General features: G+C 40.0%; 1 protein-coding gene, 1 long non-coding RNA gene and 2 pseudogenes across 3 annotated transcripts; 3 read left to right on the top strand and 1 right to left on the bottom strand.

Moving 5' to 3' along the window:
- Window positions 1-5,648: 5,648 nt before the first annotated feature.
- LOC116928829 lies at window positions 5,649-6,202 on the top strand. The gene is made up of 2 exons (XR_004397390.2): window positions 5,649-5,826; window positions 5,892-6,202. It is a non-coding gene; the product is annotated as an uncharacterized LOC116928829 (long non-coding RNA).
- A 51-nt stretch (window positions 6,203-6,253) lies between these two features.
- LOC116928615 lies at window positions 6,254-8,505 on the top strand (annotated as a pseudogene).
- A 3,428-nt stretch (window positions 8,506-11,933) lies between these two features.
- On the bottom strand, window positions 11,934-17,939 carry LOC116928782 (phosphatase and actin regulator 1). Of its 2 annotated transcripts, XM_045177779.1 has the most exons (10): window positions 17,713-17,939; window positions 16,592-17,149; window positions 16,196-16,415; window positions 15,735-15,767; window positions 14,532-14,905; window positions 14,303-14,459; window positions 14,097-14,152; window positions 13,885-13,988; window positions 13,550-13,722; window positions 11,934-13,465 (listed from the first exon to the last, which is right to left on the bottom strand). In XM_045177779.1, exons 1-10 carry the CDS (start codon window positions 17,786-17,788, stop codon window positions 13,453-13,455), a joined length of 1,764 nt encoding a protein of 587 aa, XP_045033714.1. In that variant the 5' UTR covers window positions 17,789-17,939; the 3' UTR covers window positions 11,934-13,452. The 2 variants fall into 2 exon arrangements, with proteins under 2 accessions (XP_045033714.1, XP_045033715.1); XM_045177780.1 differs by lacking the exon at window positions 15,735-15,767.
- A 267-nt stretch (window positions 17,940-18,206) lies between these two features.
- Window positions 18,207-19,162, top strand: LOC123475329 (annotated as a pseudogene).
- Window positions 19,163-24,991: the final 5,829 nt, after the last annotated feature.

Below are 24,991 nucleotides of genomic sequence, written 5' to 3'. Positions count from 1 at the left end.
GAAAAAGTGGGAAGGGTATAGCCTTCCCACTTTTGTCAAAATCGGCCAAAAACGACATCTCTTGAAATTATCCAAAAATCATACCGCATAATCGAAATTAAACGCTGATTTCGATTTAGTGATTGGTTTTCTCATTACACCAGCCGTTTCAAAAATTAACGAAAACAGTGCTATTAGCGCAACAACTTAATTTAGGCTTTTTAACATTTAAATCAAAAACTATTAGACCAATAGAAAAATAAACCTGATTTTCGTGATTTTCATTCAATTCTGAATCGAATTCATGTATTTTAAGCAAAATTTGAAATTTGGCCAAAAATGAAAAAGTGGGAAGGGTATAGCCTTCCCACTTTTGTCAAAATCGGCCAAAAACGACATCTCTTGAAATTATCCAAAATCATACCGCATAATCGAAATTAAACGCTGATTTCGATTTAGTGATTGGTTTTCTCATTACACCAGCCGTTTCAAAAATTAACGAAAACAGTGCTATTAGCGCAACAACTTAATTTAGGCTTTTTAACGTTTAAATCAAAAACTATTAGACCAATAGAAAAATAAACCTGATTTTCGTGATTTTCATTCAATTCTGAATCGAATTCATGTATTTTAAGCAAAATTTGAAATTTGGCCAAAAATGAAAAAGTGGGAAGGGTATAGCCTTCCCACTTTTGTCAAAATCGGCCAAAAACGACATCTCTTGAAATTATCCAAAAATCATACGGCATAATCGAAATTAAACGCTGATTTCGATTTAGTGATTGGTTTTCTCATTACACCAGCCGTTTCAAAAATTAACGAAAACAGTGCTATTAGCGCAACAACTTAATTTAGGCTTTTTAACGTTTAAATCAAAAACTATTAGACCAATAGAAAAATAAACCTGATTTTCGTGATTTTCATTCAATTCTGAATCGAATTCATGTATTTTAAGCAAAATTTGAAATTTGGCCAAAAATGAAAAAGTGGGAAGGGTATAGCCTTCCCACTTTTGTCAAAATCGGCCAAAAACGACATCTCTTGAAATTATCCAAAAATCATACGGCATAATCGAAATTAAACGCTGATTTCGATTTAGTGATTGGTTTTCTCATTACATCAGCCGTTTCAAAAATTAACGAAAACAGTGCTATTAGCGCAACAACTTAATTTAGGCTTTTTAACATTTAAATCAAAAACTATTAGACCAATAGAAAAATAAACCTGATTTTCGTGATTTTCATTCAATTCTGAATCGAATTCATGTATTTTAAGCAAAATTTGAAATTTGGCCAAAAATGAAAAAGTGGGAAGGGTATAGCCTTCCCACTTTTGTCAAAATCGGCCAAAAACGACATCTCTTGAAATTATCCAAAAATCATACGGCATAATCGAAATTAAACGCTGATTTCGATTTAGTGATTGGTTTTCTCATTACATCAGCCGTTTCAAAAATTAACGAAAACAGTGCTATTAGCGCAACAACTTAATTTAGGCTTTATAACATTTAAATCAAAAACTATTAGACCAATAGAAAAATAAACCTGATTTTCGTGATTTTCATTCAATTCTGAATCGAATTCATGTATTTTAAGCAAAATTTGAAATTTGGCCAAAAATGAAAAAGTGGGAAGGGTATAGCCTTCCCACTTTTGTCAAAATCGGCCAAAAACGACATCTCTTGAAATTATCCAAAAATCATACGGCATAATCGAAATTAAACGCTGATTTCGATTTAGTGATTGGTTTTCTCATTACACCAGCCGTTTCAAAAATTAACGAAAACAGTGCTATTAGCGCAACAACTTAATTTAGGCTTTTTAACGTTTAAATCAAAAACTATAAGACTTATAGAAAAATAAACCTGATTTTCGTGATTTTCATTCAATTCTGAATCGAATTCATGTATTTTAAGCAAAATTTGAAATTTGGCCAAAAATGAAAAAGTGGGAAGGGTATAGCCTTCCCACTTTTGTCAAAATCGGCCAAAAACGACATCTCTTGAAATTATCCAAAAATCATACGGCATAATCGAAATTAAACGCTGATTTCGATTTAGTGATTGGTTTTCTCATTACACCAGCCGTTTCAAAAATTAACGAAAACAGTGCTATTAGCGCAACAACTTAATTTAGGCTTTTTAACGTTTAAATCAAAAACTATAAGACCAATAGAAAAATAAACCTGATTTTCGTGATTTTCATTCAATTCTGAATCGAATTCATGTATTTTAAGCAAAATTTGAAATTTGGCCAAAAATGAAAAAGTGGGAAGGGTATAGCCTTCCCACTTTTGTCAAAATCGGCCAAAAACGACATCTCTTGAAATTATCCAAAAATCATACCGCATAATCGAAATTAAACGCTGATTTCGATTTAGTGATTGGTTTTCTCATTACATCAGCCGTTTCAAAAATTAACGAAAACAGTGCTATTAGCGCAACAACTTAATTTAGGCTTTTTAACATTTAAATCAAAAACTATAAGACTTATAGAAAAATAAACCTGATTTTCGTGATTTTCATTCAATTCTGAATCGAATTCATGTATTTTAAGCAAAATTTGAAATTTGGGCAAAAATGAAAAAGTGGGAAGGGTATAGCCTTCCCACTTTTGTCAAAATCGGCCAAAAACGACATCTCTTGAAATTATCCAAAAATCATACGGCATAATCGAAATTAAACGCTGATTTCGATTTAGTGATTGGTTTTCTCATTACACCAGCCGTTTCAAAAATTAACGAAAACAGTGCTATTAGCGCAACAACTTAATTTAGGCTTTATAACGTTTAAATCAAAAACTATAAGACCATATAGAAAAATAAACCTGATTTTCGTGATTTTCATTCAATTCTGAATCGAATTCATGTATTTTAAGCAAAATTTGAAATTTGGCCAAAAATGAAAAAGTGGGAAGGGTATAGCCTTCCCACTTTTGTCAAAATCGGCCAAAAACGACATCTCTTGAAATTATCCAAAAATCATACGGCATAATCGAAATTAAACGCTGATTTCGATTTAGTGATTGGTTTTCTCATTACACCAGCCGTTTCAAAAATTAACGAAAACAGTGCTATTAGCGCAACAACTTAATTTAGGCTTTATAACGTTTAAATCAAAAACTATAAGACCATATAGAAAAATAAACCTGATTTTCGTGATTTTCATTCAATTCTGAATCGAATTCATGTATTTTAAGCAAAATTTGAAATTTGGCCAAAAATGAAAAAGTGGGAAGGGTATAGCCTTCCCACTTTTGTCAAAATCGGCCAAAAACGACATCTCTTGAAATTATCCAAAAATCATACGGCATAATCGAAATTAAACGCTGATTTCGATTTAGTGATTGGTTTTCTCATTACACCAGCCGTTTCAAAAATTAACGAAAACAGTGCTATTAGCGCAACAACTTAATTTAGGCTTTTTAACGTTTAAATCAAAAACTATTAGACCAATAGAAAAATAAACCTGATTTTCGTGATTTTCATTCAATTCTGAATCGAATTCATGTATTTTAAGCAAAATTTGAAATTTGGCCAAAAATGAAAAAGTGGGAAGGGTATAGCCTTCCCACTTTTGTCAAAATCGGCCAAAAACGACATCTCTTGAAATTATCCAAAATCATCACACGGCATAATCGAAATTAAACGCTGATTTCGATTTAGTGATTGGTTTTCTCATTACACCAGCCGTTTAAAAATTAACGAAAACAGTGCTAAAAATTAGCGCAACAACTTAAATTTAGGCTTTTTAACGTTTAAATCAAAAACTATAAGACCATATAGAAAAATAAACCTGATTTTCGTGATTTTCATTCAATTCTGAATCGAATTCATGTATTTTAAGCAAAATTTGAAATTTGGCCAAAAATGAAAAAGTGGGAAGGGTATAGCCTTCCCACTTTTGTCAAAATCGGCCAAAAACGACATCTCTTGAAATTATCCAAAAATCATACGGCATAATCGAAATTAAACGCTGATTTCGATTTAGTGATTGGTTTTCTCATTACATCAGCCGTTTCAAAAATTAACGAAAACAGTGCTATTAGCGCAACAACTTAATTTAGGCTTTTTAACGTTTAAATCAAAAACTATAAGACTTATAGAAAAATAAACCTGATTTTCGTGATTTTCATTCAATTCTGAATCGAATTCATGTATTTTAAGCAAAATTTGAATTTTGGCCAAAAATGAAAAAGTGGGAAGGGTATAGCCTTCCCACTTTTGTCAAAATCGGCCAAAAACGACATCTCTTGAAATTATCCAAAAATCATACAGCATAATCGAAATTAAACGCTGATTTCGATTTAGTGATTGGTTTTCTCATTGCACCAGCCGTTTCAAAAATTAACGAAAACAGTGCTATTAGCGCAACAACTTAATTTAGGCTTTTTAACGTTTAAATCAAAAACTATAAGACTTATAGAAAAATAAACCTGATTTTCGTGATTTTCATTCAATTCTGAATCGAACGCATGTATTTTAAGCAAAATTTGAAATTTGTCCAAAAATGAAAAAGTGGGAAGGGTATAGCCTTCCCACTTTTGTCAAAATCGGCCAAAAACGACATCTCTTGAAATTATCCAATCCGCCAGGAGCGCGAGAGAGGTGTTAAAAAAATGGCTGCTAGGCTGGGTTATTTATACCAGCATTGTGTAGTTCAGGATAGAAGGGCAGAAATTCTCAATATTTTCCATTGGAATGTTTTCTCTGGGATTGGTGTATTCACGATGCAAACTGTGTGTAAAGCTGCTGATAGTGACCAAAATAAAATTTCTTATAGTCGAATCGTACAGGAAATTTAGATCATCTAAGAGTTTCACAATTCTTCGTTGCATTTGTCTTTTAAAATATATTGTAAAGATAATGGTTTAACGTCATTAAACGTTAAGTCAAAATGTACCCACTCTCGGCAGTCCTTACAGCAGTATTCACCAAATCCTTAAGTATCCACGTCCATTAATTGTATGGAAAAAGAATTCTGAGGGCGTCAGTCGAAAACAGAGTGTTAGATACCTAAATTCTACAATATTGTTAAGAAATTGAGGGTAAGAAATAGCTAGATGGGTGTCTTTGAGAACCGCTCGGTCATTTCCGACTTAGAGAACACACACAGTCGAATCACGCATTACCGCGTTTAAACCGGACCGCATTACCGCAGCGCACCACGAACACACCGGTGCCGCATTACCGCAGCGCACCAGAACGGTCATATTACCACGACCGTCGGACCTGCCATGCTTGTTGGCATTCCAGCACCAGCAATTACACAACACGACACAATCGATCACACCTGGCCATGCTATTGGCATTCCAGCACCAGCAAAGTAGACACAAATACTACCACCCCAAGACATGTCACCAGAGACTGTTGAGTCCGGCTGGTTTCACACCGAGGGTAAGACTGCCCCAATTACAAAGGAGAAGATGGGGAAGAACAAAGGGAGTAGGAAGTCGTCACGTCGACGAAGAGGGAAAGTCGACCAAAGGTCGAAGACGCTCACATAACGTTACAATATCGACTATCCACTGCCCAAGCAAGATACGGATGCTATTCCGAATTTCGCCACTGGTAATTAAGAACACATTTATCTGTTTTTCGTTTTTCTCATTTTTCTTTTCTTCTCGAATAGGAGCCATAGAAAACTGAGGTTTGATCACCTATAGGTAAAATATTAAGCTTTCGGGATTACAAATGAAAACAATTTTTTAAATGTATGTCATTTGAATGGAGCAATACCTGCTCACAGATCCAAATACCGCCAGTGCACGCTCTTTCCAATATGCTGCTATTATTATCGCCCACGAATTATCCCATCAATGATTTGGAAATTTAGTTACGATGGACTGGTAAGTAATTTATTACTTACGCATGGGACGACATCTTCACACGTTCTTCTCGTTTTCTTTTTAAGGTGAAACGCGTTTTGGTTAAATTGAGGGTTTGCTAGTTACATGGAGTATATCGGCACTGATGCAGTAAGTAATAGAAGTCTCAAATTTCAATATACAATCTTCTTTTATACTGGAAATATAGTCGTTAAGGTTGGGCCGGGTTTTAGAACTACGGACCAGATTATCCTTGAAAATCTACAGTACGTATTCGGTGTTGATGCACACACTCCTGCCAAAATAAACTCAATATTTGATTCTATTTTATACGAAAAAGGTTTGTTGATTGCTACTGAAGCTACAGAAAAAAATAAAAACAAAAAAGAACAAAACATTCTTATTGCGCAAAATATTTTACTCTTATAAAAGATCTTGTGTGATCCGCATGTGCGCAGACTTTATCGGTTTCGAAGTGTTTCAGCGTGGTCTCACTCGTTACCTCAATGATCAGTAAAAATAATATCAATTTTGTTTAAGTTCTATTAATTTCCAAAACTAACCTTTCTTTGTAGTATCTATGGAAATGCAAATCAAGACGACTTGTGGTCAGCTTTGCAGACTCAGGTTGACTTGGAGAACGTTAACCTTCCAGCAACCATCAAAGAAATCATGGACACTTGGACCTATAAAATGGACTTCCCCTTTATTAGAGTAACAAGCGATTACCAAACAGACGGTGCTAACGTTTAACAGGTTAGACAGCACGAAAATAAATTTTAAGAAGTTTAACCTGTTTGGGATTAACTCTTTTACACCTCATCTCAAACAGGAGAGATTTTTACTGCGAAAAAGAAACGATTCTACAGACTCTATCATCTATCCATGGTGGGTGCCCTTAACCTATACCAGTGATTTCACTCAAGCAGCAAAAAGAGATTGGCTCACAGTGGGTCAAATCAGCAAACCGTTAACTAATCTAGGAATCGCCGCCCATCAATGGGTCATTTTCAACGTTGAACAACGAAGTGAGTGTAAAGAACTGTCTATGTTTGCAACTTTTCATCATTCTTTACTTTTTAGATTATTACTACGACGCTGTCAACTACGGTTTGATCCGCGACCAACTCATCGCAGACCATCAACGGTTTTGCTGATAACAGGGCTTAACTTCTCGATGACGCGTTTAATTTAGGATTGATCGAATTGCTTCCCTACGCCAGGATTTTGATCTTACGTTGTATCTTTAAAACGAGAATGCGTACGTGCCATGGCAAGCAGTTCTCTCCGAGTTCAACTATGTGGATACTATGCTCTACAATTTCGCCGAATTTCCCAGTTGGAAGGTATAACATTAAAATGATAATTTTCGTTTTTCACCTAACGAAATGGATATTTTGCATGTCAGAGTTACGTGACTGGCCTTGTCAAGTCTTATTACACCTTCATTGGCTTCCAAGCTAACCCCCCCACTTTGACAAACTGGGTCGCATCGATGCTGTCAATCGCAGATTGGGCGTGACGGATTGTGTCCAAAATTCGCTTGCCGCCTACGCTACTCTAATGGCTCAACCCGACAACATTGCCCAGTAACTTAACATTAAGAATTTAATAGACGAGAATAATAAGAGCCCGAACTGTTCAAAATTAAGGATAATTTTGCCAAATGAAAAATCGACGGTGCTGCGCACGGCCATCGAACACGAAGGTCAGGTCGAATACGATTTTGCTTTCCAGCAATACAAGAACACTGGTGACACTGGTTTCCTTGTGGCAATGTGTGTCAGTAAACAAGCCACCGTATTATCAGGATAATTGTCTCCATTGACATAATAATCACAGTGGGCTTAGATTATTGGAAATGTTGCTGGATCCCAATTCCAGCATCCGATCATAGGACGTCAACACAGTCTTTAACAACATTGAAAATAATCCTATCGGCAACGAAATTGCACTGGATTTTCTGATCAACCGCTAGGACGACATTCCAAATGCGCAAGTTATTCTACATGATGCTCCGCCAATTGATAAAAAAAAATATGCTAAAAACAGGTTAGGGGTGACTTACTTTCCCGCTTGGTACCGCTACGTCTGTACTCGCCAAAACACACAAGCTGGACTTGACAAAGTAAAGAGAAAAAATTTAGCATTTTTTTTAAACGAAAATTTTTGACTAATAAGATCATGCACCTGTTTTAGCTGATTCAACTAAGGGACGATCATTTCATCATTTTAGGTAATTCCAACAGCGTCTAGCAAGGCATTGAAATAGTCGAAACGAACATCAAGTGGGATTCATTGAATCAAGGAAAAATCGGCTATGGCTTGCCGCCAACCAATTCTAAGGATTTCCAAGGTCCATCAGCAAAAACTTCGTTGGCGTTGGTTGTATGAAGTGTTATGCAACGCCCAAAACATAGTTAGAGCTTCTTCTTCTTGACTAGGCTAAAAAACCAACAATTCAATAAATCCAAGTCAAATGATGGCGCCATGTATAATGTTACCTTAAGATACGATCGTTACAACAAGAATTTTCTTCAACATAGGTCCTTCGAGAGAGAAAGCGTCCTTGCCTTAATGCTGTTAAGACGATCCGTTTAGGATGTATTGAGAAAAGAAGCCATTTTGCGCTCCAGGCAATTGTTGTCTATGGTGATGTAAGTTTTGGACATGTCTCTTCTCTTAGAATAAATGTCTGTGTCCCGAAAATGGGCAACTGGTTATCAATTCTTAAATGTGTCCAGCAGCTCATGAAAACAACAAATAAGGATAAAAACAAATGACACAAAGAGGGCAAGGACACTTGTTACCGAAAGCTAACGTGATGAAACACGTTCAAATCCGGTTCAAGTGTTGCGAATTGCCCAGTTCAACGAAATTCCACATGTTCAAGATCACACACTAGAATTTCAATAAAATAAAATTCAGGGAATCACAAAATGCGGGAAATCCAATCCTGTCATAACAAGGTGAACAACACAACAGATGACCATTATTATTTAATTGTCACGTTCAATTGTCACGAAATTACGTTACCTCGTCATCGTTCCTTATTTCTAGACAACGGACCCAAAAACGTGTTCTGCATTTTCCGAAGGCCAGCTCCATTAAAACAAGGCAGAAGCTAATGGTAACGCTCCAACGAAGCTAAAATGAAGTTGACGTAAGAACAACTTACATTACATTTTCTTTGCCTCTACATCTACTAAACCTTGAAAAGAAAAGTGATAGAAGGCTATAGCAGTCATAAATAAGGTGAGTTCTTGGTTCGAAAAATTACACCCAAACGAGGAAGCTGATTAAACACTTGCTAAACGGGAAATAGGGTTTCATTTCGATAATGAGAAAACCTTGTCGAACATACATTATGATACACGTTTTTGTGATGGATGTAGCGACAGATAAATGTACTATATGCACAGAACTAAAAAGATATAGTCTCTCAAAGAAGCAGATACCTCTACAACCTTGGCCTGATTGTTTACGAGGATTTCCGTGATGGAAAAGAAATTTCCTAACCGACAGATGCTGCACGCGGAGCAACCTACTGGCAATGAAAGTGAAACGAACGGCGAAAGAAACTTGGTATATAAGCCCGCGCAGTTGAGTGTTCAAATCATCAGTAAACACTGGCTCTCTTGCCAACAAACGTCTATCCATTTCTAGCTTGACTAATTTTTTTTTTTTTTTTTTTTTTTTTTTTTTTTTTTTATTTTTTTATTTTTTTTTTTTTTTTTTTTTTTTTTTTTTTTTTTTTTTTTTTTTGGTTTTTTTTTTTTTTTTTTTTTTTTTTTGAGGTGGGGGGGTTTTTTTTTCTCCCTTGGGGGGGGGGGGGGGGGGAGGTTTTTTCTTTTTTTTCCTTCATCTTTTTGGTTTTTTTTTTTTTTTTTATTTTTTTTTTTTTTATAAATTAAATTTTTTAAAAAAAATTAAAAAAAGGGGGTTTTTTTTTTTTTTTTTATTTAAATTTTTTTTTTTTTTTTTTTTTTATTTTTTTTATTAATTATTTTTTTTTTTTTTTTTTTTTTTTTTCCTTGGGGGGGGCCCCCCCGGGCCCCCCCCCAAGGGGTTTGAAGGGTACAGTTACGGGGGTTACGGCCACGGAAAAAAAAAGCCTAAGTCAAAACATTGTCAATATTTTATATTCCCATGCCATACTAAGAATGTACGTGAACGCTCAATAAAAAAAATTATTACTTTTCAATGAATTTGTAACCAAAGAATGAAACTCAAGTATAAAACTTGAATTCTACTGATAAATGTATAAACTATTACTAAATGTTCGTTGTAGCAAAACAATTAAAACATCCGAAACATTTAATAATAGTTTACACATCGGCAGAATTCAGGATTTATACTTACGGTATCCGCATATGCAGACAAAGACGAAACTCACCAAAGCAAAGGAGCAATAAATAACTTTCGATAAATATTCTCCAATGCGGCAACAAAGACATTAACGCGTTGGTTTACAATTCGTACGTCAGTAAGATGGCTAAATAGTTACATTAGATTACTGTATGTGTCAAAAAAGATGAAATGAATCTAAAACACTATGTTTAAATGTAAAATGAAAGTTTGAAAGGGGTTGGCACTTCACTCGGCATTTAACATAAAACCAGTAAAACAGTGGTCAGAGGAAATAAAACCGTTGAAAGAAGGACGAGGCAAAAAAATCCACCTGATCCATGCCACTGAAATACTGCAATATTGTTTTACCTAGTTTTGTTTGTACCTTATTACTGGTGTAGTTTAATGAAGATCCATCATTTGACTGTCATTGTCTGGCCGGTTTACTGATTCTAGAAGGAAATAAGCATTATAAGCAAAAATAACTATCTACATACGATGAGACAATATTCTCCTTTGTCATGATTATATGAGATGATTGATATGAGGAAATAACAAGTATAAAAAGTTACAACTAAACAGCCAAGCATTACTCTAATAACTTCGTTTAATTTTGTATCCATGAGGTATGACGTTCTTTAGCAAAATGTGCGAATTCGAAGTCGTATGTCGTAATTCTTTTGTTTGAAAACGCAAGCAGCATTGCAAATTGTTGCGTGCAACAGTGCTATAGAATTATATGTCAAAAACTTAAAACTTTTTCGTTTCCCTATATTTATTGAGAAGAAATTTTAAAAAATGTATTAGTAAACTAATTTCGAAAGCTCGCCATCCATGAGGCACTGAACACCATGACTTTTAAAGTCGAAACGATATTTTAAAGGTGGCGGGATAATCGCCAGTCAACTTCTTCAAGTCTAAAGACAGAAGACCTTTTGATATGTGCTGCTACCGGGTGGTGGTTATTGAAACATTAAACTGTTATGTTATTTTTGGAGTTCTAGTTAGCAATAAAACAAAACAAATAAATAAATAAATTCACTTATTTATTACTTTAACGTATGCAGTGCGTTTACATGTATTAATCTTGAATAACCTCGCTCCAACGATAAATCCCCTGGTGGTGACAAAAAATTGCACATTTGGGTAAAAATGGAGAGATAAAAATATAACGTTGAATCTACGCAATTATTTCCTACTTAAAATTGGTACGGAAATTATTAGCACTATTGTGATTGTGAATGATGAAAATTACGTAAAAGGCTAAAAGCAGAGTCATAGACCCCTGGTTGCTCCACTATGGCTATTTTTCCTCTCAGAACAGGGGTTTACTTGCGGGGATTACTATACAAAAAAATGAAGGTTTTTGGGTCGGGGCATGGTCCACCCGGTGGGACTGCCATCTGTTGACAAATGAGTTTTTGTTTGTTTTCTGAGTGGAGTGAAACAACACACCCGCAAGAGGCGCTCTCACCGGGCGGAAAATTACTCTTTCGCCCCGACCGCCCCGACCCAAAACCCCCGTTTTTTTTGTATAGTAATCCCCGGAAGAGGGTTACTATACAAAAACTGTTGCAAAATTTTAAGAATATCTTACGTTTTCACCGGTTTTAAATATCTTGGTACAAGCTAGCCTAAGATTGACACGCAGTTCAGTTCAAATCCGATAGGGACGCAATGAACGAACCATCCCCTCTATGATTCTGAAAAAACTTACAAGACAGCACCCCTGACCAGACCTTGTTGGACTATCAATCCCTTGTTGACGATTAAAGAACTCAATCGATAATTATTGTATTTCAATTTTTTCTTCTTTCGTATTAAAAAAAAAATAATAATAATAATTAAAAAAGAACACGATTCAATTTCGCGCCGTGAACGGGCGTGATGGGGATCGGGGAACTGTTGATTTGGGCTAGCGACCGACATGTAGGAGAAAACTTGGGTGAGTCACTTGAACACATCTACACGCGCGGAACAACAAAGCCAGCAAGAGCATTATTATTTGTTTATAGAAAGGGAATCCAGAATAGTGGCGGGCCACAACAAAAATTAAATCGTGGGACTGGGGGCGGCAACTCGATCAAAAGGAACAGGCTAAACATAATACTTTGCGGGTTTAATCGGTTCATCCATTTTGTTTTCAAAGTTGGGATGGATGGGTTCATTCGTTCACGACTGCAAAGAAATTTAGTAGGATGGACAGGGATGGGGATCAAAAAGGGAACGGGGAGCAAATAGACTACGACTTTGTACACAATGATTGCGGTCATTCGGTGCGAAACAAACGTCTGTACAATCATTTGTAAAAGAAAAAAAAATTATCAGAAAAAAGAAAAGAAAAAGGAAATGTAATCAAAATCGACAACTAATTCAGGTTTTTTTTTCCTGCATTTCCCCAATACAATCGCAAATATATATCTCTTTAATATAGATCAGGAGGATGGGACAAGGGGCAGGGAACACTCGTTGATCGCAAAACCCGAGTTTGTAATTTTTTGTTCTCATTTGTTTTTGTTTGTTCCAACGCTAAGAGACAGACAGAAATACAGGGGAAAGTGTAAAGTAATAGCAAAAGGGTGTGGCGGCGGCGGCAACAGCAGCAGCAGCAACAACAAAAAAGGAAAGAAAACGAAAAATATCTCATAATGGAATGGAAAATGGCGTGTGTTTTCTCGTGCTTTTAACATTACGTCACCCCGTTTTCCATGGGAAGACGGGCGAAATTGAAGCCACGAGATAACAGCTCCCTTTCAAGAAAAACGAAAAAAAAAAAAGAAAAAAAGAAAATCAAAGAAAAATGAAGAAATGGAAAAAAAAAATTTGCAAAAAGACAAAATAATCAAAGAGGATCATCAGAAGCGGTTACACCCCCGTTATGTTTTCTCAATTTCCTCATACGATAAGCAAGTAAATATGCATCCGTTTTTTTGTTTTTTTTTGTTTTTTAAAGAATCCCAGGCACTTCGATATCATGTCATTTTTGTAGTAGCCGTGCACGAGCAAAATTCCACCAATACATATTCTGTAGGTCAACAAAAAAAGGAGCATCTTCCGCGTGCTCAAAACATGACGGTCATTTTGTTGCTAGAAAAGAAAGAAAAAATAGGCAAAAAAAAAACCCAAACAAACAATCGAAATACTCCCCACGCTCTAGATATAAGCGCACGCACTTTCAGTCACACACACACACACACACACAGACAGACGCACAAAAAAACAGCATTATATTCTCTAATTTCGTCCAGCCTTATTTGCAAGTATCACAGAGTTCGTCAGTCAAGAGGATCGGACAACTCATTTGTGGAATCTGCGCAAACCGACAATTAGAAAAAGGAAACATTTAGATGATTTCAAAGTTGGCATTGCAAAGGATTCAAATTGAAAGACTGACCTTATCATGTAAAGACTATCAACATGAACCATCATTTCGGTGCTCTTGAAATCGTTGAGCTCCTTACGAATGGCTGCTTTCTCCTGAGGCGTGAGCCGCGTCCACGGTCGGTCGGCTCTTCGGTCGTAATCCTGAGCGTCGGCCACTTCGACGTAGTCGTTGAACCGTATGATCTATTGAGACAAGTCGCATTAAAGTTTTGTTTGTTTAATTTTTTTTTTTTTTTCTTCCACTAACAAAACACAAAGGACACTGCCATCCCACAGTATCAACAGCACGGACGTGTGCAATAACAAGTGATTTCACTAAAAAAAAACAAAATAAAATATAAATACCTTTCTGGCTTTGAGTTCTTCAACAGTTGGCCTGAAACTGAGTTTGCGGAAGAGAGTCATTTTCTTCTCTTCGCGTTCCTTTTTCTCCTCCGCCGGACTGGTTCCTATTTAATTCCCGAAAAAAGGAAGAAAAAGGAAGAAACAAAAAACAAAACAGCGTGTGCATCCATTAGATAATGTTTCGTTCAAATCTCTTGAAACAAGACACTTGCTTTTAAGGATGTTGCGTTCTTCCAGTTCCTCTTGCGTGGGTCGAAGACTCAGCCGCCTGTTTCAAACACAAAAAAATAAAATAAAATAAAATAAAATAAAATAAAATAAAATAAAATAAAATAAACAAAACCAAAACTTAAACAAAATCAAAACAAACAAAAAAAAAAAATCCAAGATAAAATCCTAAATAAGACTCGTACGGTACCTAGTCAGACGGGCGCCGATAGTCTCGCGCTGCATGTGTCGCTCCCTCTCGGTTTGTGCGTGCAAGATGCCTCTCTCGATCAACTCCTGGCGATCGGGTCGCATGGCCAATTTCAGCGCCAGACTGTCCTTGCGGGCTATCCGCGCGTTCAATTTCGCTGTGATCGTTTTCCGTGTCATGTCATAGTGTTGCGTTTTTCCAAAACAACTTGTTGAATCTGGTTTTTTACCTTCTTCCGACATGTTCTCCTCGTCGTCGTCGCGGTAAAGGATCGGTCCGTCCGACTCGTCCGAATCGTAGTCGCACTGAACGGGCGCCGTCACCGGCACGGGCAGGTAGGTCGGCCTCTGGCCTTTGGCCGGCGGCGGCGGAGGTGGAGGATGGTGATGGTGGTGCGACGCTGCAGGATTATGATGGTGATGGCCGACTGCGTGGCCACCAGCAGCCGACGGGTCGCGGTTGTTGTTGTCCGCCTTGAGCTGCATGTTGTGATTGTGGTCGTGCGCCGTACCGCCATTCACCGCGCCGTTGTTTGACGTGCTGTTGCCGTTGCTGTTGCTGCTGCCACCACCCAGGCTGATGCCGAATCTTAGCGGTCGCGTGCTACTTGTCCACCAAATCCGCCCACCAATCAAAGAAAATGGAAAGAAAAAGAAAGACACAAAATATCATCATTAGCACATAAGTTATCATTTTTAGGTAGGACACCCAACACACAGCAAAAGGAAAAAAAGGGCGTAAATAGCAAAATCCTTCCCGCAAAACAAATGGCCGTTAAAGAGACCAGCAAAGAAAAAAAACAAAAAATTAAATTAAAATAAATGTTTAAAAAAAAATGGTGGGCAATCTACAAAAAATGGTGCACACAACAGACAAAATCGAAACATGAAATTCTGCAACAAGTTGAAGAACCGTGGGCAAAAAAACAAAAAAGAAAAGATAATGGGAGCTCGGCCAAAACGAAAATAATAATAAAAATAAAACCATCGTCAGATGGTACCCAACGGAAAGAAAGGCAAGGAGGGAGAACGAAAAAAATAAAACGTGCAGGTGGCCAAGTCCAGCAGACGGTCATGAAGTTGGAGTAGCCAAAAAAAACGGGCAATCCTCGACTAACAATGCGAACCCCCCTCCCCTTCTTCCAGAAACAAAAAAAAAACAAAAAAATGAAATAAGACAAGAGAGGCCGTGAGTTGGCATGACGGGAGTTTGGAATAATTACAATCTAAGCCAAAACACTCGGTAACTGAACGGGGATAAAAAAATAAAATAAAATAAAATAAAAATACTGAAAGAGAAGGAGAAACGAATAAGGTCGAAATAGATACGGGAAAGAATAAGAATGGCATAAAAATAAAACAAACAAAAAAGAAAGAAATAAAGAAAATGAGCAAAAGATAAGTAGATGCTAGTCACGTGCAGGGTTAAATACCTGAACCGTATCCTCTGCCTTAGTGAGAGCCGCCTATATACCGTTTTGTTTGGTTATTAACAGAATTGTGTGTTTGTTTGTTTGTTTGTTTAACGGTAGAGGAGTGAGGGCAATGCGGAAAAAAAAAGGAGAGAAAGAAAACGACGGGCATTAGTTTTTCCATATCCAGTTAAAGACGAGAAATCGGAAGCACGAACGACAACCGACGATACACACCACCACCACCACCACCATCAAAACAAGTAAGACATTGTTTTGATTCGACTTCCAACATCAACGTAAATACAAACAAAAAACAAAACAAAGTCTTCAAAGACGTATATAATTAAGCGACGATCAACATTTCTAAACATCTATTTGTTTTTTAATTACTGCAGAAAAAGAAACAATTGTTCTTTCCCCCTTATGATCGATGATGGTCGTCTAAGCTGCTGAGAGAAAATGTGTGTGTTGGCTTTTACCTGGCTGGCGGAGGAGGTGGCGGAGGTTGATCTTGTTGCCAGGCAACACCTCGACCTCCGTGCGGAGACGTGTCTTGAGTCGGAGTGCCCCCTGTCGGCGTTGACGGCGTCGTCGGTGAATTACTGACCGACGATCCGGAAGCCGATGGCTTCTTCAGTGCCGATTTGAGTGGCTTGGCGTGTAGCGACGGCTCTTTAGGTCCTTGTGCTCTCACCCAATCTAATTGATGAAAAGAAAAGAAGAAAAACAGAGTCAATATAGAGACACTGCACGTTCCCGGTTCATAACGTCTCAAAGGCCGATGAAATTTCGATTGTCCAGTTTCGAATTGCGGCGACCGTTGGATAAGAGGAGCTCCCTCAATCTGCAAATGCCAATCTGGCCCGTTGGCTTACTTGCTGCTGGAGGTATCCCTCGTTCGCTGTCGCTATCGTCGACGCTCTCTTCCGGAACGTCGTCGTCCTGAAGATCGGAAAGATCGTGGCTGACGCCGGTCAACATGTTGGGCGAAGAAGCGGCCACGGCAGGTGGCGCCAGATGGGTCAAGTGGATGCCGTGGGTGGGCGGAGGCGCCGGATGATGGGCCCCGCGAGGAGGTAGCATGGGACTGGGCGAAGAGAACATGGGCGGCGGAGGAATGGGACCGATTTCCGTCACGCCGATCGGCGGTTCCAGCAGGTCCGTCATCGTGGCTTGCACTCCGTGATGGCCGGCCGACTGCGACGATTCGGCGGACGACGTGGCCGCCGGCTGAACGGCCATGGCGTTGACCGGAGATCGATTGGCCGGATGCGATCCGACAGTGATGGTCGTCGAAGTGGTCACCGTCGTGACAGCCGACGCCGCGTTGGCGGACGTCGTCGTCGTCGTTGGCGACGCAGTTGCCACGGAGTTAACGGCCAACGTTGCCGCCCTCCCAGGCAACTTCGACATGACAGATGGCGAACCGGAACCTGTAATTGATTTTTTTTTGTTTTTTTTTTTAAGAATAAGAAAATTTAAAAGATGAGAAAGAAAAAAAAGAAAAAGAACAATGCACAAAAGAATGAGAAACACACACACTCGAAAAAAGGACAATGGGAATTTCGAGTGACGAGACACACAAGACACACGCATTTAATAACCAGGTAGTAAAAACGGTTCGCCTCATCTGTCGGCTAATTGGATATCACACAAGACAAGCCATTCAAACGTTCAAAAAAAAAAAAGAAATGCAGCTCATAAATAATAAAAACACATTTCTAAATGTAAGAAGAAATTTAAAAATAAAATAAAAACAAAAAAAAACGTTTAAGCTAATTTCTTCAGGATAGTCTGATTGCATTCCTCTTCGAATTACATTTTTTTTTTTAAATGAAGCGATGTCAACATTCAACGTTAGTTAATTGACTCTCTCACAATCATAGCCAACCACAATGGAATGCGCCTCCGCAAACGCCTCATTTTTGTTTGCTTCCCCCCATCCAGCCCACGAATAACAGAAACGCGTAGAGATAATCAACAGGGGGTTACTCACCTTGTTGGTGTTGGGCTTGACTGTTGCGTTGAGCTATTGAACTGACGACTTGCGAGTAAGCGGAAGACATGGACATGGTGGCAGCCGAGGTTCGTCGATGGGCCGCCGACCGACGTGGGGAAAGATGCCGAAGAACTGGACGACGACGTTGTTGTTGTCGTCGCTGCTGTCGCCGTCACTGCGGAAGCTGTCGCTGAAGCCGACGAAGCCGACGAGGAGTTGCCGAACATGATCTGCGTCGTCGTTTGGCGGAGCTGCGTCGGCGGCGTGCCGGCCGACGAAGAATGTCCCACCAGGGCCGAAAGCAGGCCGTGTCCAGGCGCCATTCCAGCCGGAAAGCTATTGGGGCGGTTGCTTCCGGATCCGGCTGCTGTTGCTGCTGCAAGTGGGAGGGTATTGGTGGTGGTGGTGGAGGTGGAGGTAGAGGTAGAAGAAGAAGAAGGTAGGGGAGGAGGAGAAGAAGAAGACGATGAATCGTATGATTGAGAATGAGAATGATGGCCATGGGTGCCGGGCACCAGAGGTCCTGACGCCAGCGCGGCGTTCAGGCTGGCGGCGAACGATTGCGTAATGCATGCAGACGAGGCACTGGACGAAGAAGGTGCGCCGTGGCCCGATGTGCTACCGCTGACGACGCCACTCGTGCTGGTCGTGGACGTCGTCATCGTCTGGCTATTGCTACTATGACTACCACTGTTACTATGGTTACCCGTCGTGCTGCCGGACAAAGCGCTAGCGGCCGAGCAAACGGCTTGATCGGCGGACACGTGAGACGGGCTGGGCGGAGCGCTGCTGCTTGCGTTGCTATCGACCGCGTCGGCACTGGCCGCGCTCGAAGGCGACGGGTGGTGGTAGGAACGCAACCAGCCGCGAGCTTTGGCCGCCCCGACCAGACCCGTCCCACCTGTCCGTTTGTTCCAAGCGTATGAAGAAGAGGAAGTGGTTTTGGGCGAGGAATTGGATGCTGAGGGCAGTGCATTGGAAACGGACGAAGTGACATGCAACGATAGGGGCCGTTGTTCAGACGACGACGACGTGCTGGACGTGGTGGATGTAGCGCTAGGGACGCAAGACATGGATGCAATAGCATTGGCAGGCAGCGATTGATCCGATGGCTGGCATTGCTCAAGTGCGCTAGAGGATTGGGAACACCTACTACTGGCCGCTTCGTTGCTGGACGCCGTCGTGATCGTCGATCCAGCCCCCGAGTAAGGCTGATAGCCGCTATCGCTCGACGACGAGTGGTTCTCCTCCTTCGTTCGATCCTTGTCTCGTTTCGATTCTAAACAAAATTCAAATCAGAATCAATCCAAATCAAAGGCCAAATTGGAATGCAAATCTCACGACGTCAATCGTTAATCAATATCAATCATTTCAATTGGAAAAAATTCAATCTTTTTGCTGAGTACAACAACAGACAAATCTCTGCGCCAACCTCCATTCTTTTTTGTTTTATTATCATCTTTTCAAACATTGATGGCCAATTCGATATAAGGAAGAAAACAAACAAAACAAGGAAAACCATTCATTTTTTAATATTCGTTTTCCCCTACTTCAAGGCTCCTTCCGGCCTTCAACACGGAACCGATATCACACGACAGTTTGCGTCTAGTTATTTTCAGATAACCCGAGACACAAGCCATTCAGTTTTACGTCCAAACTTTGAACGATTCCCTCGCGCATCGCACTTTTTGGCATTTCCATTTGTTTCAAATAAAAATGCTGCCAATGAAAAGCAAAGTTCTACGCAGCCATTCAATCGTGTTCTCTGTTATTCACGGGATACATCAAATAAATAGGAGATAAGGAACACCGTTTCGTGCGCTGGTCACAACAACAACAACAACAAGCAAAAAAAATGCGCCCAGGGCAGTTGGTTGCTCGCACATCGTCATCGATTGTTTGCAAGTTAGATATTCTTACACGCTGCTGACGCTATACAGTCTTACCGGATCGTGCCCGAGCATACGATTCCCGAGGGAAACAACGGGAACACGGTTTCTACGAAAAATTATTTTTTTTTTTGAATTTTGAATTTTTTTAAAAACCACACGCAAACCAAGCACTGGCACATGCCTAGACAAAACTTAAACGTGATGGCCAAAAAAAAAAGAAAAACAAAAGATAGAGAAAAAGAACAATTGACTTTCAAAATCCTTTTCTATGTAACATGTGAAAGAAAAAACCCAACGTCAAGTACAATATTCAAAAAACCACTCGACTTTTTTCAAGAAACGAAAACAAAACAAGCGTCAAATAAAAATAATAAAGAAGAAAAAAAAAACCCCCCAAAGAAGCTAAAATACTTAACAGTTATAATAATAATAATAACCCGTTCCAGAGTGATCGATGATCGTGGCCCTTCATAAAACAAAACAAAAAATGCGTAAGGACAAAACGGAGTGGAATATGGCGTCTGGAAAAGACGTGCACGAGATAGGGTCTAGCCGTCGCAAATCGATATCGAATTAGTAGGGGGGGAATGGCGGCAGCCATTGGGCCACACGAACGCGTTCTCTTCATATTCAAATAAAGATCGAAATTCTTCGCATAGGAAGCAAAAACAAACAAAACGAAGGCTGGGCTTTTTAGCTCGACGCCTGCTGCTCGTGTTGTTTTCGCTAGCTCCAGTCATTTGGAACGAATTGAGCGTGCGGACTGGCCGCCCGCACCCGTCGTTAAATGTTTCCATCTGAAAAAAGACGCGAGGGACGGACACGAGAGAAACAAAAAGAAAACATCGTTCATCTTGATGTGCATCGGACTGGAGCCAATTTTTTGCTTTTTTTTCTTTCAAACGAGCTCCTGGCATTTAGGCCTTACATCAGCTATAACCGACATCAGTCCACCCACGTCGACATCCCCATCCCCTTTCCAGTAAAAATAGGACCCGGCTGGACTCACCAGAGCCCGCTGGAGAATTCCAGTTGCACTGGATACATGCGCATTTTTTTTCTTTCTTTCTTTCTTTCCTGGAAACTTATACAATTCCAAAAATCCTTCACATTTCTCTCTACAATAAGACATCAGAAATATTAAAATAAAAAGGAATTTCTCACTATTTCCATTTCAAAAGTTGTCCAGGAAAAAATTAAAAAAAAATAGAAAAACTTTTGAAGCAGCACAACTTTCAATTACCCTGCCCCCTTTTTCCTTTACTACTTAATTTCAAACAGAACTTCCAACTATTAACGTAAGCTCAAATCGATCGATGCATGAAAGAGTATCGTGTTCCTTGTCACGTTCCTTTCGCATCGCGTCATGTCGTCCCAACTGTCAATGCCCTCCTGCCAAATTCAACAAGACACGAAAAACATGGACGACAATCGTACACGGACCATAGATTTTCTTTTTGATTTCCCTCGTAAAATGGACGAGTTGAAACGGAAAATCACAACACCAATTCACGCTAGGTTAATGAAGCGTTGCATAAAAGACAATGCAATTTCTCAGCATTAAAATTCTACGATCAGGAAAGAAAATTAAACAATAATAATCTGTCACGATCGTTTTTTTTTGTTTTGTTTTTACGTTTTAAAACGGCCACTAAAGGAAGACAGCAAGTACAGCATTTGGGACGACGTGGCAGCGCTGATGGCGGCGCAGTCGTCTGGGCTGGAGTTTGCCGGCCAGCCGGTAGAACACTAGCGACAGCTGGCCGTTCAAATTCGTTTTCACGGCTAGACAAATGCCACCACTTCATCGCAACAGGGCAGGGCAGGGAATGATGATGATGATGATGACACACAGAAACAAAGGGCTAAAATAAAAACTACAATTTCTCGGCTGCAATAGCATCCAGCAGCTTCCAGCACGACGATGACATCCGCGCAAAACTGTGCGAAACAATGCGCATTGCTGGACGATGACGACGCAAAGGATCTCTCTCGCCCTGCCCTCAAACACCAACCTACCCCTCCCCCCGACACTACACACTAAGAATTACGACAGGGCCAGTTTTTGTTTTGTTTTTGTCGTCAGTGTTCCAGCTGATAAAGAAATCTCTTGGCAAAAGAGAAGTACTACACCAACTACACCCCCCCTCCCCCTCCGTCCAAGTATTCGCGACACTTTTTTTTTTTTTTCAGTTGGAATGGCAACTATGAGAAGATGGTGAACATATAATCACGCTCTCTTTCAAATTGTCCAGGACAACCGCCCACTTTGGCTAAAGAACTTGTTCGGGTGATTCTTTTTTTTGTGTGTGTGTGTGTGTGTATGCTGTGGGAGAGGGGGGGAATTTTCTTGGGGCGTCGTCACTTCGCCGAAGAAACCAAGCACAAAATAGCCGACTGATTTGACAGGCGTGTCGTTTCCGAGCACAAAAGAAATTAGATCCACGAATAAAATGTTGTGTTGTTGTTGTTGAAACTGTTCCGATAGTAAACTGGGTCAAACACAGATCCAAGATTTTTTTTTCTTTCAATTTCTTTCTTTGAAACGGAAGAGAGAGAAAAAAAAACAACAACAAAACAAAACAAAACAAAAGAAGAAAATCGGACGGAGCCAAGACACCGGTGTGCCCCCGCTACGATGCAAAAATTCAGATGCAAAAGGCAGCACTGCAGTAGCAAGTCACGTCCGAGCAAAGAACAGACTCTCAACTGGATGTATCCTGCGTTTCCCTTCTGCTCCCAACTTTTTATTCATTACTCTTCTTTTTACCCTCTGCCCGTCTTTCTCTCTTCCATCCGTTCGTCTCTCTCTCTCTCTCCTCCAAAGAGTAAAAAAAAAAATGGAGAACTGGCGCAAGCGCAGCAGATTGCCTCCCCCCACCGCCCAATCCGAATGGATGGCAACGGGCGCACTCTCCTCTAAACCAAGGCGATCAATCACGAGCATATCCTCTCTTTTATTTCAGTTAAAGAAAAAGAAAAAAAGAGGCAACTACCCAGCTCCCCCTCCCCTCGGCACTTTTTTTTTTTCTCATACTGTCTCTCTCTTTAAGTCAATTTCGATCGCCGTTTGATCGACACAACCAATGAGCCAAAATAAGAACAACCGCCCCCTTAAAAAAAACAAAAAAACCTAATTGCCCTACCAAAATGAACCCATTCTATCAGTCAGAGGGCGGCGTTCAAGCGAAACCCATCTTCGTTCCAAAACCGTTCCAGTTAGCATTTAATTCTTCTTTTTCTTTAAACGCTAACAATGCCCAAATAACTGGGACCGTTCGTCTATACTTCGAGCTCGTTTAAAGGGTTTGTGAAAAGACAGGGGAAAAAACAAAACAAAACAAAACAAAACAAACTAAACAAAACCAAAAAGAGGGCGTCTTCCTTCGTCATCTTGTTTTCTAGTTGGCCATGCGTTACGACATTCGCAACTATTGGGTCAGATTCCCCTCCCTTCCTCTTTCGTGAAATGAGGGGATGTAACCCCCCCCAACTGACGCAATTGCAGAGATTCTTTGCCTGCCTTTAGCAAATTGGCAAACGTTCTTGTTTGATAGCGACCCCAACAGGGCCGATCAATAACTTGACTTCTAATTCGCCAACGCCGCTACACAGCTGCTAAGGAGAACAGAGACAGAGAGAGAAGAAGGGGGGCATCCCACCTGATTTCCCCCGATGCATTTCGATATGACGAGACTATTTTTTTAAAAGAAAAGTCCAACTGAATTCGAGAATGATTCTAAAAGCTTTCGCTCGTCTTTTTCTTTCTGTGAAGAGCACAAGAGCAGGATTTTGCGCGACATAGAGATTGTTATCGTAAGAGGTAGGGAAAGAAAGGAGAGAGAGAGAGAGACATCTTCCGTGACACAGACAGGCACGCCCCAAAACGGAAAACGTCCCGAGGATATCCGGAGGTCCATGAAAGACACAGAGACACACAAAAGAATAGAAGTGAAACGTTTCAATTTCTTACCGGCAATTGTAGAGAGGGTGTTGGATGCGTTCGTCGGAGATGTCGCATTAGCCAAATCCGGCAATAAAATGCCTTTCTGTATCAGTTCGTCGCGATGAGCTCTCATCGACATTTTCCTCTCGAGAGCTGCGAAAACAAAACCAAATTTGAATTCAAGTTTAATCCAAGAAAATGAAAAAAACCTGTTGGCTTGCAGGCGTTTTCCCTTTGATTGGGCCCCAAAAGTGAAAACCAATCACAAAGAGCAATGGATGTGATGGAGGAGGGGGGCTATTAAAACAAAATAAAACAAACATACTCTGCGAGACGCTTTCCAACTTGTCTGATTTTCGCCGAACGCGCCATTTCCACGGTTTGAATAGGCGCGAGAGTGAGGCGAACTTGGATTTACTCCTTTCCAGCGGCAAATTGTTCCAGCTGGTGATGGGCGCCGGTAGTGTCTGACCGCTGCCAATGCCCGTCACCCCACCGACGCCGCCGCCGACGTGTGTCCCGTTGCTGTGAGAATGGCGACCTATCGTCCAAAATCCAACGGAAACCCAACGGAAGGAAATAGAAAAAAAAAAAGATAAAAAATTAGAATTGAATCATTTTTGTTTTGTTTTTTTAAAGCAACAACAATACAACACACAAACACACAAGATGGTAAACACATTGCGGCAGACATTCCGGTCACGGACCAGCCGTTGTTTCTCTCTTTCTAACATTACCATATAATTTATATCATCGACTTGTGAAAAGAATGGGCCAGTTGCGGCGGGGCGGGTTGCAATTGCCGACCATGGAACCAACAAAAATTGGAGGACAACAACCGCCGATAACGGTGCATCTACTGTATATTATTTTCTCTGTCTTCCTATTTTCTCTCTGTACTCTCGTGTGTCTGTGTGTCTGTGTGTGTGTGTGGGGGGGGGTGTCTAGTCATTTCTTTCTTTCCTTTTGTTATACAAGTGTGGCCAAAAAGAGCAATAACTGGACACAGTCGTGTGAAAATGGCCTGTGGCTTTCTTCTTCTTACCTCCATTGGTTGAATTCTCGTCTCTTTGGTAGCCATTAAATAAAATAAATAAAAAAAAAAAAACATTTTTATTTGGGCGCTGAAGCCGGACAGAAAAAAACAAACAAAGACGATCAAGAGGATTCACCACGAAAGCCTAGCCCCGTGTAGTCCCCCCTACCCTCCGAAACATGGGAAAGGTTCTTATGTCGCTATTTAACTTTCACGCAAAATATAAAATAACAAATAAAACCAAAAACAAAAGAATGCAGACAAAAACGATCGGGTTAGAAAGGGAGAGAAAAATGCCGCAAACAAGAAAAGGAAGAAAAGAAAAAACAAATTTCATCTCTGTTTACAAATCGAAACTTCTATCGGCGAACTATTGGCATTTCTTGTTCCTTTTTTTTTTTC

This window comes from Daphnia magna, linkage group LG8 (genome assembly GCF_020631705.1).
Source record: "Daphnia magna isolate NIES linkage group LG8, ASM2063170v1.1, whole genome shotgun sequence".
Classification (NCBI taxonomy): domain Eukaryota; kingdom Metazoa; phylum Arthropoda; class Branchiopoda; order Diplostraca; family Daphniidae; genus Daphnia; species Daphnia magna.
This window is presented reverse-complemented; position numbering and strand designations above follow the sequence as displayed.

What these genes read in the sequence shown, in the direction of transcription:
- LOC116928782 (XM_045177779.1), bottom strand. Translation starts at nt 17,788, where the DNA reads ATGTCCATGTCTTCCGCTTACTCGCAAGTCGTCAGTTCAATAGCTCAA. An exon ending in AGGGATACCTCCAGCAGCAA is followed by an intron (nt 16,416 to 16,591) that starts GTAAGCCAACGG and finishes TTCATCAATTAG; the next exon opens with ATTGGGTGAGAGCACAAGGA. An exon ending in GGAGAACATGTCGGAAGAAG is followed by an intron (nt 14,460 to 14,531) that starts GTAAAAAACCAG and finishes AAACGATCACAG; the next exon opens with CGAAATTGAACGCGCGGATA.